The sequence below is a fragment of the Argopecten irradians genome, chromosome 6 (genome assembly GCF_041381155.1).
Source record: "Argopecten irradians isolate NY chromosome 6, Ai_NY, whole genome shotgun sequence".
Taxonomy (NCBI): domain Eukaryota; kingdom Metazoa; phylum Mollusca; class Bivalvia; order Pectinida; family Pectinidae; genus Argopecten; species Argopecten irradians.
Window position 1 is genome coordinate 2,199,558 of NC_091139.1, and position 17,209 is coordinate 2,216,766.

The 17,209-nt window shown below is 34.8% G+C and overlaps 1 protein-coding gene across 2 annotated transcripts; it reads left to right on the forward strand.

Annotated features, from left to right (window-relative positions):
• The first annotated feature begins 4,529 nt into the window (after positions 1 to 4,529).
• LOC138324700 (RNA 3'-terminal phosphate cyclase-like protein) lies at positions 4,530 to 16,204 on the forward strand. 2 transcript variants are annotated; one of them, XM_069269750.1, is made up of 9 exons: positions 4,530 to 4,992; positions 8,813 to 8,884; positions 9,447 to 9,622; positions 9,928 to 10,002; positions 11,640 to 11,764; positions 12,422 to 12,547; positions 13,098 to 13,257; positions 13,930 to 14,033; positions 15,793 to 16,204. In XM_069269750.1, exons 1-9 carry the CDS (start codon positions 4,980 to 4,982, stop codon positions 15,953 to 15,955), a joined length of 1,014 nt encoding a protein of 337 aa, XP_069125851.1. In that variant the 5' UTR covers positions 4,530 to 4,979; the 3' UTR covers positions 15,956 to 16,204. The 2 variants fall into 2 exon arrangements, with proteins under 2 accessions (XP_069125851.1, XP_069125850.1); XM_069269749.1 differs by lacking the exon at positions 4,530 to 4,992 and adding an exon at positions 5,870 to 6,028.
• Positions 16,205 to 17,209: the final 1,005 nt, after the last annotated feature.

Consider the following 17,209-nt stretch of genomic DNA (forward strand, 5'->3'; position numbering starts at 1 on the left):
CCTAGTTGTGCATATTTTATTTTGGGATCGATCAGTGAAGAAGATGGCAAACAGGCCGCCATCTTGAATTTTGATAATTGAAGATTGTTACCACTATTTCTTAGTAAGTACTGAAGGGATCTGTCTCAAATTTCATATGCAGGTTCCCCTAGGGCCATAGTTGTGTATATTGCATTTTGGGACTGATAGGTGAACAAGATAGCCAACAGGCTGCCATCTTGAATTTGGATAGTTGAAGTTTGTTTCTGCTATTTCTCAGAAAGCACTGAAATGATCTGTCTCAAATTTTATATGCAGCATGTAGTCAAAGTTTGAAAAAGCATGGAAAAGATCCCTCTTTCCATTGTCAGACATAGATCATTCTTTGGTGGGCGCTAAGATCCCTCTGGGATATCTTGTTTAGTCTTGTTCTTTGAACACAACACAATCTCATACAAAAACTCAGTAAAAAATTAAATCCAATGTTTTAATTATAACTAAGTATATAATCAAGTAGTTAAGTAGGTATGATATAGATAAAGGCGAGTCATGTCATGTTGCAGCATCAGAGTGTATTGTCTGTCAAGAACTGTTGTCCAGCAGGAGGCCAGCTTAAACCCCTTGACTGCCCCTCAACCTCCCACATACCTATACATGAACCCTAGTGAGTGAGCCTGCAAACACGCCTGGCATAACTCTGAAAAAGGAAGGTGAAAGGTAACTCATTTTGATATTAATTGTGCATATCTTCATTGAATATAATTATTGCCGCCACTAAGTTTCAATGAAATCCTTCAGGAGTAGCTGTTTAAATCTTTTGTAACAAAGGGGCACAACTCTGAAAAAGGTTGAGGTATCTTGCCCACATCTAATAATTGTATACAAATTATTGCCATCCAGTTTCATTAAAATCCCTTCAATAGTTAAGGAGAGACCTTAGATTGCTTGCTTTGTCTCAATGTATATCAAATATATATTAATGGCTTAAGATGAGGTTACAACACTAAACAAATGAAAGATTTCCTGTGTAAAATGTTACCAGAGAAGATTAACCCCTAGAGTGCCACAGGGCCTTATATGTAGGCTCTATGATACTACCGTAGAGTGCCAGAGGGCCTATTTGTAGGCTCTCTGAAATTCAACAGTTTAACAATAGCGATGACGTCATCTAACTATTCTGCAACATCATTTTCGCGCTCCATAAGATCGGCTCGACGGAATAATGGCGACGTGATTGTCTGCTCAATGGTTTCGACTTTTTTTTTCACCTGAGAACAATGGCTTTATATATCAACGGATTTTTACCAAATTTGGTATAACGAAACCAAATTGTCTGCTCTCAAAGTTCATACTTTTTGCTGAGTCTTCCGATGTTTCATTTTCAAAATATATTTATTTTTGCAACCTTAAAACTCCATAAAACTGTCTTTCTTTTAACAAGTAGCGTAAAAATGCTTGCTCATAGGACACAGTTTTCTAAAAAAATATATATTATGGCTAAAATTACTGATGTATGATCTGTAAGAGTAGGCAATTTTAACTTGTTTAGAATCCATTAATAAATAAAATCAGGTATATTGCAAAATTGACCATGTGAAAAGTCGTTTGAGTCGAAATTGAGCATATGAAGTCTATAAACATAGTAGTAAAATACTTAAAATTCCAAATGCATGTGTTGTTTTCTGATTTGTCCCAAGTTACAATATGCGTGTACGTAGGAAGCGGGACATAGAAATGAAAAGAGATCACTTCAAATACTCTCCGAGGATTACATGTGTAGCGGTAAAAAGAATGTTTACGGATGGCTGAAGAACGACGGACAAAAGGTGATAATTTAGTGTATAAAGTTTACGTTGTATACTTTAATTTTAAAAGATTTATGCTTAAGAATAAGAAGGCGATCGCGAATCAACATTAAATGTACAGGTATTAACGCAATATATCAATATTATAAACATATGAGAACATTGATTGTCACAGACACACAACATGTTTTATGTTAAATACAAATGTATGCTTAGACAAATAGCTCTCGTTCACTTAAATGTTGAAAATTACCGACATATCAAACGCACGTCATTAAATATCGACATCACAAAAAACAAGTACAGTGGAACTCGGTTAATACGAACTCGAAGGGACCGAGATAAAACTTCGAGTTATCAGAGTATTCGAATTAAGCGAGTTATCATGTCTAATGACGATCTCTTTTCTTGGTATATATAGACCGGTTCCATGATGTAAAATGATGTGAACAAGAGAGATGTCAAAATTGCCGATTGTAGTTACAAAATTATAACAATAAAACCGAGATATATATTTTGAAATGCTGTTCTACAGCAGATTTATGGGCATTTTCGGCGAACTTGTTGTCCAAAACATCTCATTTCGAGTTATAAGAACATTTTATGTCTGATTTTTGTAATTCGGACCCAAAATGTACTTCGTATTATCCGAGTTCTTCGAGTTTTCCGAATTTGAATTATCCGAGTTCTTTAAACAAAGATTATAAAAGAGGGAATTCGGGCGGGACTGGCAAAGTACTTCGTATTAAGCCGGGTTGTCGAATTATCCGAGTTCGTATCAACCAAGTTCCACTGTAACTAACAAATCAACTTTAACCCCTAGAGTGCCACAGAGCCTATATATAGGCTCTATGATACTACCGTTGAGTGCCAAAGGGCCTTTTTTTAGGCTCTCTGAAATTCGACAGTTTAACAATAGCGATGACGTCATCTAACTATTCTGCAACGTCATTTTCGCGCTCCAGATCGGCTCGACGGGAAAATGGCGACGTGATTGTTTGCTCCAAGGTTTCGACTTTTTTCACCTAAGAACAATGGCTTTTTTTATCGACGGATTTTTACCAAATTTAGTATAACAATACGAAATTGTCTGCTCTCTCAGTTCATACTATTTGCTGAGTCTTCCGATGTTTCATTTTCAAAATATCATTATTTTTGAACCGTTAAAACTCCATGAAACTTTCTTTTTTTTACAAATAGCGTGAAAATGCTTGCTCATAGGACACGGTTTTCTAAAAAAAACCAATATTAATTGGATGTTTGGCAACTTGTTTAGAATCAATGAATAAATAAAATCAGGTAGATCTATATTGCAAAATTGACCATGTGAAAAGACGTTTCAGCCGAAATTAGGCATAAGAATTCTATTCGTAGCAGTAAAATACTTAAAATTCCAAATGCATGTGCATTGGTGCCTGTCAGCCATGTTGTTTTCTGATTTGTCCTAAGTTACAACCCAGTTCCACTGTAACTAACAAATCAACTTTAACCCCTAGAGTGCCACTGTTTTGGGTACTTGGCTTGCTATGTTGCGGTTATATATACCACAGGCGCTAGGCTCTATACTATAGACATGTTTCTCTCTATTACATATATATATGTAATACTGTGACACAGTATTACCTTGTATAATATATATAGATAGAAGAGAGAGAGAGAGAGAGAGAGAGAGAGAGAGAGAGAGAGAGAGAGAGAAATATCTATAGAGCCAAACCCCTGTGCTTATACCGTATCGCTGTACCATTCGCTCGTTCCCCCATCCACCGCTATCATTTATTTACCGAAAGGAAATACAATGTATTTCGGTGGCTGACCGTCTGTTTTTCCTATATCATTCTTAGTTTTTTTTATACATTTTAGAGTGATACAAATGTGCGAATACGGTACGTTCAAGGAATTTCCGTAGATTACATGTAAGACACATGTATACATGTACAGATGACGTCACGAAGAATAAATGTTGTTTGGTTTTCTGTTTGGAATAAAATGTGATTTGAGACGATACATTGTTTTTTTATTTCAACGATTCATATAATTCTATTTAAAAACTTCTGTTAAAATATCTGAAAATAGACATATAGCACATGACCTTAAACGATACATCAACAGTTTCGGGTCAAAAGTCTTTCCGCATTGTTAAATTTTCCTATATGTTTGTTTTATTTTCATTTTATCTTTGAATTTTTCTTATTTCTTTATTAGTGGATTTTTTCCAAATTCATCTATATGTTCAGCTCATTATATTTGCATAGTTCTCCAATGTTTATTTTTTTAAGATATCATTAGTTTTGTGCACAACTCAAAGCTGACACCTTCCTTTCCTTGTTATGCTAAACATGCCGATGAATATGTTTTTTGTTTATAAAATATGTTTTTTCTCAAAAGAATCAGTGACGAGAAACTATGCAAATATCATGAGCTGAAAGAGTAGAAAATTTCCCATTAGTATGTCAAATTTGGTAAAAATTCACTTGGCTAGGAACTGTACACAAACATGTACTTTTATCAGTTGTGCACAACAATATCCATTTTGTGACGAGAGGAATTCCAGGCTTGCCGTGATAATGACGTGACGTCATCGCTGGTTCTATTGTTCAATTGTTCTACGTCATATTTTTTTCAAATCACATTTTGATAGAAACAAGGCTTGGCACTCTCTAAGAGGATTCCTGTGGCACTCAAAGGGTTAATTTAAAATTGTTTACATTGTAAAGGGTGATGATAACTGAAGTATAAACAATAATATACAGTCAAAATTGTTTTAAGAGACCTTCCAAAGGAGACTGAAAAATAGGTCACATATGACAGTTGGTCTCTTAATTGAATCACCCCTTTCGAAACAATTAAATACATGTATCAATGTATATTGTGGGACATGTTTTGACAGTTTTGTTGTACTAAAAACAGTCAAAATAATAGGAAATTATTAAATATATGATATATCACATAATCTAATACATCTTTTAATTATGTATTTAATTTTAGGCACTTTTATTTTTCAATTATCTATTTATATTTTAGTTATTCATTTATTTTATAGATAAAAAAAATGGGAAAAAATAGTGTGAAAAAAAAAAATAATTTAAAAAAAATCCGGAAATCAGCTATTTCCGACTCCTTTATTACTATCTCCCAAAATGGCTGCCATCATGCTTAGCTACACTGATACGTTTTCAGTACCATATTTCTACATTCATGTCGTTCTTATGTGAGTAAATCATTGTTCATCATTATTTTAGTTGGTTTTGGAAGTGATTATTCTTGATTTTTATCACAAACATCGTGAATAAATAGCACAGTTTCTTTGCAATATCCAGCTCAGACATGCAGACGGCTTCGGCCATCGGTACCGAAGCCGAGAGACTTCATGCATGAATAAGTGCTAATTTATGTCAAAGTGAACACCTTGTGTATATAACCAAGCCATATGGATAGCTCTTTTGTCTTGCCTTAATTGGGCTGGGTTGGAAGCCCTACAGGATAGTTAACTGGCTTGGCTTTATATATGAATAGAAGACAAATGCATGTGTGATTTGGGTCGTTAAATACAGAACATCGAGTGTCGTTGGATCCTAAAAGTATGGTCGCTTGTCGCATAAGACAGACGGTCGTTTAATACAGATAGATTATATAGTAATTTTCGCTGGGAAGAATAATTTAGGTCGTTTAAGATAGAAGGTCGCTGAATTCAGAAGGTCGCTAAGGCAATTTTGACTGTATAGATAATAACTTTGACGACTACAAAAATATCAATCTCGTTTCACATTCTCGTTTCGGAGAGGGAGTCAGCCTTTAAATATCTCAGATAGGATAATTTGTTGGAAGAAATTTTGAAATTAGCCGGGTCCACACTTGAAAGATGGTTGCCACAGTTTCGAATTTAAATGTTAATTATTATTTAATTCGATATGATAAAATTATGTTTTTATTATTCTAAATTTTATTTTTCGAAGGACTAAATATGTAACAAATTGTAACATGATTTGGAAATTCGAAACTAAATTTTATCAATAAAAATAGTGTAAGGAAGCAAGAACGCTTGTAGTAAACGTTTTTCCATGTTACCTTACTTAAGCGTGCATGTGACACCGCACAGCATGTGTTCATAGAGAAAATGGCAACAAACACGTTAACATACGATGGGTGCAACTATCTTAGACAGCGACTGATCTTAGCAACATTAAGTGGTAAAACGGTCAAGGTGAAAAAGATACGATCTAAAGAAGATGACCCAGGGTTAAAAGGTATATTTTGAGAACTCAATATAGTCGTTGGCACTGAAATACCGATTAGCTCACATCATGTATCAGTATCAGTTAGCTGCAGTTGGTTTCCAAATCATGGGATCAATTGGCTATGTTTCCATTCAGGCATTTAAAATCGAGGAAAGTGTTATGGAAAATATTTACATTTGTATTTTTACATATGTCCCTTTATAGTCAACGGAAGGGGAGTTGCGTTCAAATTAGCGTAAACGCAATGACGTATGAATACAAACGCAGTGCAGGTTCGGACTACTTCTAGTTCACGCTTCAATAAGATTTTGCGTCATTAGTTGACGGATTTTAAAATAACAATAAAGAGTTTTTATTAGATCCAATTAAATATGTATTTGACATCAAAACAAAACATGTGTTCAAGCATTGTAACGGTAATAAACTACAAAATGAATCGCTGGTCGGGGCTACAACAGGTGGGCTTTCCTCAGGAATGTTCGGGGAATCCCATAGTTATGTCGGATGTACATGTGTGTACGGTCACTCATCTCACCTAAATATACAGAACATCTGATTGTCGATGAACAATTCTGGAAGCGTCTAAGCGAACAATAGGTAAACAGATCATACACAGGTTTCCAGGAAAAAACCCCAAAACATTACAGGTAGCCTATCTGAAACAGTATCATCAGCTTAAATGGGGCGTCTTGGCATTCAAAATAGGCCTACACACACGCAAACACTTGTCTATCCTCCGTACAATAAGATAAAAGTCATGACTATGAAGATTTAGTCTAAATCGCGTTCTTAGATACATGACAAACATTCAGCAGCTCAACGGTCATACCATCAATAGGCTACATGTATATCACAGTCACTTTCTTCGGTTGAAAATCAAATATGGCGGCTCGCTTCACTTAATTCGGACCGCATCACTACCCTGACAACGATACATACCGGTAGTCGTTCCGCCTTGGTTATCTCAATTTTTATTCGAAATGGACATTATTGATATATTATCAAATTGAAAAAAAAATTTATGTTGAAAATAATTGAAAAGTGTCATTGTTATATTTCAAACCAAACTGCAGCTATTACATTCAACAATCGGAACTATATCTTCGGTCATCCTGACTACCGTAGTTACCCAACTTAGCAACCATATCGTTTTAAATTTTACGTAAAAGTAGATTTATTTATGTAAATATATAGATTGAAAAGTGTTTTGATTGCGTTAAAGGTGGTATGAACGCAATGGGATACAGACATATTCTACATGTAGCGCTAACGCGCTACATTGAATATGTCTGTATCCCATTGCGTTCATACCACCTTTAACGCAATCAAAACACTGTTCAATCTTCATATACACATGATCCTCGCAATTGGAAGGAGGGTGAATACATTTGTAGTTCTAATCTTGTACACTTGATTTTGGAGGTGGTGAACTAATCCCTATCTGCCTGTTGGAATTACTCCTCGAGACTCTTAAGGAATAACATATTAAACATAATTTTAGGCAAAGCTTATCTGAGAGCACAGTATATGTAGCTAATCCATTCTTTTGGTTTTTTTAATGTATAACTAAATAGAAATATGTCAGGTAAATAAAGGATATCCAACAACGAAATAGTAATCTCCCCTGACCCATCAGTCTTATCGATATTGACATGTGTTTTGTTTTTATAGCTTATTGGGTGTGTTGAATAACTGTACTGCTAGAAACCATTTATAGAATTATTAATTATTAGAACCATATCTTTGCTGAATTACTGGCATTGAGTTTATAACAAGAAAAACAATAATGAACACAGGATACTTCTACTTTCACTCTCTGCAAAATTACGTGACTGCTGCTACAAATTATATCTCAACGTCATTCTCCGTTGCCAGGCGGAAAATTTCGAAGCAACTGCTCACGTAAAACGGCTTTTGAGTTAAGATTCAGGACGAAATGTAATTGTTAGATTCAGGTAAGAATAAATTGAAAGGTTTATCTTTCACAAATGTTTTCATTTTGAATTTTTCCAAGCGTTACTTGTAATCACGCCAGAGTGTGACTTTGGATACTGTCTTGCGCGATGCTTCTTGTGTTGACTTCCTGTTTCTGGTTTACGAGAATGTTTTCAACTCTACATATATGGATGAATTACAAAGAATAACATTACCAAGACACCTCTATCAAAAGAGTTCGCTTAGCGAACGGGCCTTCGGCCCCTTCCCTGCGCTCTATATAAAGGAGTCTCGAGGAGGAATCTCAATAGGGATTGTGGGGAACTGCAACCCAAAAATTCAAAAGGATACAACTGTTGCAGGTACATATGTTGTTGTTATCCCCCGCCCAACTTGAGAAGAAGTTCAAAATTTGTTTTCAAGATGGCGGCTGTGACGGCCATCTTGGATTTCAGATCTACACGAAAAATAACAACACTTTGAAAGTTGTTCAGGTAAAGGCCCGTGGCTATGACCTTGCAGCCATCGTTATGACAACACACACTGTGTCATGTGGTAGTGTGTATTTTACACATGTCTGTAGCTGGCCTTGGATTTTCTCGGCACATGGTGACAACAAATTGTCTGGATTATTATGGGAGTTAATTAACGAAAATTGCATTCCGTTCCCAAACTGGAGTTCCAGATTCGGAATCCGAATTTCCAGACTAGTGAGCATAAATAATGTTACGGAAATCTGTTCCCTGACATTTCCGTCCGGAGTGAGTTTGGACTATCGGCGTCCAGATTATCGTGGGTCCACTGTAATATGATATTATCTGAATTATATTTCATAATACTATTCTGTTTTTTCCTCAGATTTTGAAGCAAGTTTCATAAGGTTATTGGATAAATTGACCAATGGTTCAAAGATTGTCATTAGTGAAACAGGTAAACTATACAAAAAAATATTTATGTTTCCGGTAACCCAACCAACCTATAAAATCCATGCCTACTCAAAAACTTTTTATCAGTTTTGCCCTCAAGCAAACAAATAACAACCTTTTTTTAGGTTTTGCACAAAATCAGGAATATGCGGGTGCAAATGCAAATTCTGGAAATTTTAGAAACCACTTGTAACCTGGGAATCAAACCCATGGTTTATATAAGGTTGCATAAGTCTATTTTAGTTTTACACTGCAAGAAAGTGAGATGGAAAGAAAAAAATGTTTAAAAAAAAAAATACCAAAAACAAGAATATTCTTTTATTTGGCCTAATTCTCTAAAAATTAATTGTGATTATTTATTTCTTGAATTTGAACTGATAAAGGTTCATATATAGACAGCATTGTTATTAATACTGATTATTCATGTAATTTATAAGGTCATGTGACATATAAATTGGACTAAAATAATTTATTTATGAAGTATTCTATTGCTCAACTTTAGAATTAGAAAATGTTTGGTCAATCCAATAAAATATATATGACACACAAGATTTAATTATTTATAGGAACTAGTCTGCTGTACCAACCAGGACTTCTGATTGGTGGAAAATTGGACCATGAATGTAACACACAGCGTAGTATTGGCTACTACCTAGAGGGTCTCATATGCCTGGCTCCCTTCACCAAGAAACCAATCAAAGTTGTTCTCAGAGGAGTCACAAATGATCAGATTGATCCCTCGGTAATTAAAAGTGTATTAATTATTGATTCCTTATTGATATATTAAAACGTAAAAATGTGTAAAAATGCTTTGTATAATTATCTGTGGTTTAGTGCTCACAGGATATTACAAGGAAAATTCTGATTAAACGTTAAATTGTGCTGTATATTGTACTAACCTTCAGAATAATGCCAAGAATATACTTTACAATGAGGAATTACGGTAAGAATGCAATCAATTATATTACTGCAATAGGGTCTGATAGATAAGTAGAAAAGCATAATAATTCAAATTTATTGAGAATTTCATTTAATTTTGACATATAGGTGGATTTGATCAAGTTATCTACTATCCCAGTATTGAAAAGATTCCTTGGAACAGATGAAGGATTGGAACTTAAGGTAATTTGGAAATATGTATCCGTATTTACCTGCTACCATACCTGGCTAGCAGCTTTCTGGTGTCTGTACCAGTCATATCAGTGGAATTTCCTCTGAAAATAAAACTTATTTCAGTGACTGACACAAAAGTCAATACACACGTGGGATTTATAAGATGCCTAAACTGACATATAGGAGATTCATTAAGTGATTTGCAATTTTATTACTGCAGAACTAACAAGCTACAAGGTTAGTGACATTTTTAGCCGTACTGTTATATACATAATCATATTTCTGCTACTCGATTGCTCGTTAAAGTTTGTTAATTATATTCAATCGCTCGTTAAAGTTTGTTAATTATCTGAAACACACCAATTACTTGTTGTCACAATTTTAAATTTTTTTTTTCCAAATATTTCTGATAACTAATCGTGTAATATCTCAAGACATTGACATGTGCATGGAGTAAGGCGGACCGTCGATGTTTTGGACATCTACAAGATATTTCACAGACAGTTTCAGGTTACAACGGCCAATAAAAGAAAACAAACACAATGCAATTTTAGTATTTTATTTCTTCTAAATACAACACTTGATTAAAGGGACAATTCAGTCTAAGAGAACATTAAAATGTGTAGATATTTCGGAAAAAAACAGTTCTAATGGAAATTAGATTATTCGGTTTTACTGTGATATGCCTGAAAAGCCCATGGTTGTGACATGTGTGTAGATGTTCAAACTCGCTCGCTGTCCGCCATTACACATTGTGGTCGAACTTCTTGTATGCCGAACCCTGTCCCTTGCTCGTAGAGTAATGCAACTTTTGTCTAGAACTGCTCAAATCGCTCTGACAGTAGTGTGTTTACCTTATTAGGTGAATTGTCTTGCCTAAAAACCATTTCATCACCTTCTCAGTGGTTATGTAGTTTATTTGCTTAACGTGCGTGACTTTGGCTCATGCATGGGTACAGCGGCCATATTGTACCTACTTAATCGTATTGATCAATGATTTGATATTTCAACGATATTAATTGAAATACTAAACAATGACGTGGAATTTGTCAATATTTTATGTTATATGTTTCATAAGAAATGTAGAACAATACATTTATGCCATATTTTGCTTCTTGGTTATGTAAAAGAATTAGCCTGAGCGAATTGTCCCTTTAATGAGTGGTTTGATACTGGTCAAAATTCATTAGTATTTGCAAGAGTTACAGGACTTAATAACTTCACCTATTAAATTATTAACAATATTTTCAACTGCAAAAAAAAAAAACAAACAAAAAACACGAAAATATCATTACCTCAAAAATAATCCGCTATACAGTATCTGCCCTTTATTTTGTTTAATTAGTTAGATGTGTTCTGCTTTTCCAAATTTTTGGTTTTGCTTCTATTTATGTATGCATATACAGTCATTAAGAATCTTATTCATATTTCACTTATTTCATGATAAAAATCAAGTATATGTAATAGTGATATTTTCTTGATGAAAAGTAATTAAGTTAGTAGTAAGTAGTCTTTGTTAGGTATTTGGTTGAAGAGGAAATGCATAGAACCTGAATAATAAGTTTTATTGCAGTTTTATGAATAAAACATTTTTAGTTCTGTATAGAGAATCTTGTATAATAAATGATGATCTGTGTTTTGTTTAGATCACACGACGAGGGGCAGCACCAGATGGTGGTGGGGAGGTCATATTCAGCTGTCCGTGTCGACAAAAACTACGGCCACTACAATTTACAGATCCTGGCAAAATTAAGAGGATTAGAGGTGTGGCGTATCCTTGAGATAAGAAACAGTTAAACAAAAAGGCATACATTTAATGCAACAAGTTAAGTCTTTAAAAAAAATTGCCATAATGATGGGAATACAGGATCTTACATGGATGCATTGATAAAAATTCTAATATTTTGATAAAACTTGGAATATCACATTGTGCAATGAGTTCAATAAAGAATTTAATATTACAAAGCCGTAAATATGGGATTCTGTTAGTTACGTAATACTATTCCGTAGTAGCTAAGGGTACATAAATACAAGCTTCTTTGTTACTTTAGAAGACGGATGAATTTTAACTTATAATTCCACTCCACCACTATGCTTCATGTTACCCTTAAATACAAGATCTAACAACTCCCCGTTAGGGGTCACCTCAGCATGACACCTGTGGTAAACCAATCAGCATTTCACCCATGAAATCTTCAGTGTGGTTGATTCTCGCGGCTAACAGTTTGTCCCCAGATGTTCAGATTCTAGGCCAGAGGTCATGCGGAGGTGACCCCAAACAGGGTATTATTAAATCTTGTATTGGAGCATAACCTAGAGCATCGTAGTGGACTGACTATACGGACATTTTTCTGGTTCTTTGAGTGGTCTTTATGGACTTTATTTCCCTGTAGTTTGAAATGGTAATTTGATCCTTAACCACTACAAGTTGGGCTGTCCGAGTATCTCCAGTCACCACAAACAGAATTGTAGACGCGACTCGCAGCATTCTAAATCAATTCCTCCCCGACATTTACATATACACTGACCACTTCAAAGGCAGCCAGTCAGGAAAGTAAGTGGTTTTATAGTGTTATTCTTAAAGTTTGTAATATCAAATTAAACAAACTACATCAACTATAGGATAGTTTCTGTCAAAGAATGTATCATGTAATTAATAATAAAATGTTGTGTTCAGAAATTTGTATCTTTCTGGTAATATCACATCTGAAAAAATGAAAGCAAAGAACAAGAATTTTACAAGGAAATTGGTTGTCATTATTGAAGATGAAGTATTTGTTGAAAGCAACTTCAGTCAATTTTAGGCTAATTGACCTATTTAGCAGTTTCAAACATAACCATTTCTAATCAGCACTTTTCTTTTAATTTCCATAAAGTAAAGAAATTCTCAATTATACCTCTTTTTCATTTTGTTTGTTAAGCTGCTATCTCTTAAGCATCAATATAAATCCAGTTTGAGATATGTCACTGATTTATTGGAATATTTTGATGCTTTAGAATTATTTATTTTAATAATTTGCTTTACATTGTTCCATCACTGGGGTTTTACTACTGGTGTAGCTGAAATACTTAACTGAATAATAAGATTGCTTTGTCCTTTCAAGGTCACCAGGGTTTGGTTTGACCCTTGTAGCAGAAACCCTCCAGGGGTCGTTTCTATGTGCAGAAGCAGCATCCAATCCTAAGGGCTCATCCAAGGGGCCTACAATACCTGAAGACCTTGGCAAAGAAACAGCAAAGCTTTTACTAGAAGAGATTTACAGGGTAAGAGAAATAACTAACTGTCATACACAGTATCACTTGTCTAAGCCGGATGTCTTAAGGACTTGAATATTTGGCCGGTATAGACAGGTTTCCTGATCATACAAGGTTTCATTACTTACCCATAATCATGAAGGAAATGACGTGATGTACAATGAATCCTAAATAAAAGTGTTCCAGATTAGACAGGGGCCCATAGGCTATACTGTCATTCTGACCTTTGAACTATAGATAAGTGTTGATTTCATCTTGTAGTACACTGGCCATTGGCTTAAACTTCTGACTCTAGTCACGGATTGGTTTAGGTGAAACATAACTCATACCACAGCTTGTCATTCTGAATTGTTTGTTAAAAGTAGGTCACTGTCACCTTCCTCATGAAAAGCTTGTTAGACTCCTATCCTTTACATGAACTATTACAAGGACTTAATAAATCTGTTTTCAATTTTTTTAGTCTTTTTTTAGAAAGAGGGTCACATTAATTATCAATCTTATTATTGAACCCGAAATAAGTAACAACCTGTGATTGTATGCAATTGTAACACATTAATTATCAATCTTATTATAATTATCAATCTTATTATTGAACTCGAAATAAGTAACAACCTGTGATTGTATGCAATGATAACAACATTGAACCCTTTTAATTTAAGTAACCTATTTTCTCGGATGTAGGGAGGATGTGTGGACTCCACCAATCAAAGTCTGACTGCTTTATTTATGGTTCTGGGTCAACAGGACGTCTCCAAAGTTCAAATGGGCACGCTCTCTCAGTATACGTAAGTATATAGTAATCTCTCAGTATATTTAAGTATATAGAAATCTCTCAGTATATGTAAGTATATAGTAATCTCTCAGTATACGTAAGTATATAGTAATCTCTCAGTATACGTAAGTATATAGTAATCTCTCAGTAAATGTAAGTATATAGAAATCTCTCAGTATACGTCAGTATATAGTAATCTCTCAGTATATGTAAGTATATAGTAATCTCTCAGTATATGTAAGTATATAGTAATCTCTCAGTATACGTCAGTATATAGTAATCTCTCAGTACATGTAAGTATAATACATTGCTCAATACATGTAGGTATAGTAGTCTCTTTCTTTATAAATGCAAGTACAGCACGCTCTCTCAGTATACGTATACAGTATAATACACTATGTAAGTATAGTACTCTATATATACTCAAGCATAGCATGCTATCTCAGTATATGTAAGTATAATACACTCTCTCAATATACATAGGTATAGTCCTTTCTCTTTTTATATACTCAAGTATAGCATGCTATCTCAGTATATGTAAGTATAATACACTCTCTCAATATACATAGGTATAGTCCTTTCTCTTTTTATATACTCAAGTATAGCATGCTATCTCAGTATATGTAAGTATAATACACTCTCTCAATATACATAGGTATAGTCCTTTCTCTTTTTATATACTCAAGTATAGCATGCTATCTCAGTATATGTAAGTATAATACACTCTCTCAGTATACGTAGGTATAGTCCTTTCTCTTTATATATACTCAAGTATAGCATGCTATCTCAGTATATGTAAGTATAATACACTCTCTCAGTATACGTAGGTATAGTCCTTTCTCTTTATATATACTCAAGTATAGCATGCTAGTATCTCAGTATACGTAAGTATAATACACTCTCTCAGTATACGTAGGTATAGTCCTTTCTCTTTATATATACTCAAGTAAAGCATGCTAGTATCTCAGTATACGTAAGTATAATACACTCTCTCAGTATACGTAGGTATAGTCCTTTCTCTTTATATATACTCAAGTATAGCATGCTAGTATGTCAGTATACGTAAGTATAATACACTCTCTCAGTATACGTAGGTATAGTTCTATCTCTCAGTATGTATCTTTGTGTGTATCTTCACTGAAAACTACATGTCTGTATTAATTGTCATGCCAGTGATCATAGAAGAATCGGATGACTAAAATAGCTGTTCTGTCCTTGAAGTTAGTTTGAGGTGTATTCGTTATAGGAACAAATCTCTTGAAATGCTTTTAAGAAATCATTAAGAAATATAACTACAAGCATTAAAGGGCTTCTAATTGGCATTTATAGGATGATGAAAGTTAACTGGACAGCAGTAAATTCAACATGTTTGCCGTTGACCATGCTTTTGGCATTCATTCTCCCATACCTGCAAGCTGGAAGCAGTTCAATGCTTAAATGAAAAATACACATTAACATAGACTTCAGTACAAAAGTACTTGAAACTTTCTGTAGCATTCTTTGATCCATATTAGTAGCTGAGAGTATTCTGTATTTACATACTGCTGGGTTATCTGTCCTTGCGGGAAGGTATTGATGGTGAGGTCATGTGTTCATGAGCACAAAAAGTCATTTTAAATGACAATGTCACAATGGATACCTACCCACAAGGAAGCTAACTCTATAATATGCAAAGACGGAATGGGAGGACGAGGTTAATCGTCACTTTATAATGTTACTAGTAAGTGTTGTTTTAAAGATTTGGTGTCAAAATATTTTTGCCCTTGTTGCAGGATACAGTTTCTCCGTCATATACGGGACTTTCTACACATAATGTTCAAAGTTGAGGCAGAAGTAAAGAAAGATGATGAAGAGGAACTACAAACTGGTGGAGAAAAACTGACTTTAACTTGTGTTGGTGTAGGATATTCAAATGTGAGCAAAGCAATAATGTGACCGTGACGAAAGCAACAATGTTACTGTGGCAACAGATCTGATGTTAAAGATCTACACACTGGATGTTTACATACCCATTTGGAGAAAAAAATGTAATGCCATACTTTTTACAATGTAAATCTGGTAAAATCACAGATTGTTACTGAAAAGAATGTCGATACTATTCGTGTTGTTGTGAAACAATTTTTTTCTGTGTAGATGAATGATACATGTTAAGTTTTTAAAATAAATGCTGTAATTCTGTCATTATTATCATTGTTGTTAATTTTCATTGAGAATGGATGAGAATTTGCAGAATGTGTGTTACTGACAAGAAATACCAGGACATACGATTATTTATATTATAGCTGGTGTAAAATTATTCACTGCTGATGTAAAAAAAGTTCTGTAAATATATTTTTCGGTCTGTTTTGGTTAGCTTGACATTGAATGTTTTAATACCAGAGTGTTAGGTTTATTGTAAAATTTGTATTGTGCACATCACGAGTTTTCAGTTGAAAAATGAGACTTTTTTAAAAGCTCGCAATTAATAACGTATACATCATAACCTACAGAATGTAGGAATTTTATCTTAGATCTTTTATGTTTTACAAGCAGCATCCTTGGATGGTTCAGATTATTAGCTCACCTGGCCCGAAGGGCCGGTGAGCTTATGTCATGGCGCAGCGTCCGTCGTCCGTCGTCCGTCGTCCGTCCGTCCGTCCGTCCGTCCGTCTGTCCGTCAACATTTCCTTTAAATCGCTACTAGTCATAGAGTTCTACATGGATTGTAACCAAATTTGGCCACAAACATCCTTGGGGGAGGGGGAACAGAACTTGTATAAATTTTGGCTCTGACCCCCCGGGGGCAGGAGGGGCGGGGCCCAATAGGGGAAATAGAGGTAAATCCTTTAAATCGCTACTAGTCATAGAGTTTTGAATGGAATGTAACCAAATTTGGCCACAAACATCCTTGGGGGAAGGGAAACAGAACTTGTATAAATTTTGGCTCTGACCCCCCGGGGGCAGGAGGGGCGGGGCCCAATAGGGGAAATAGAGGTAAATCCTTTAAATCGCTACTAGTCATAGAGTTTTGAATGGAATGTAACCAAATTTGGCCACAAACATCCTTGGGGGAAGGGAAACAGAACTTGTATAAATTTTGGCTCTGACCCCCCCGGGGGCAGGAGGGGCGGGGCCAAATAGGGGAAATAGAGGTAAATCCTTTAAATCGCTACTAGTCGTAGAGTTCTGAATGGAATGTAACCAAATTTG

What these genes read in the sequence shown, in the direction of transcription:
- LOC138324700 (XM_069269749.1), top strand. Translation starts at nt 5,899, where the DNA reads ATGGCAACAAACACGTTAACATACGATGGGTGCAACTATCTTAGACAG. An exon ending in AAGAGGATTAGAGGTGTGGC is followed by an intron (nt 11,765 to 12,421) that starts GTATCCTTGAGA and finishes AACCACTACAAG; the next exon opens with TTGGGCTGTCCGAGTATCTC. An exon ending in TACTAGAAGAGATTTACAGG is followed by an intron (nt 13,258 to 13,929) that starts GTAAGAGAAATA and finishes TCTCGGATGTAG; the next exon opens with GGAGGATGTGTGGACTCCAC.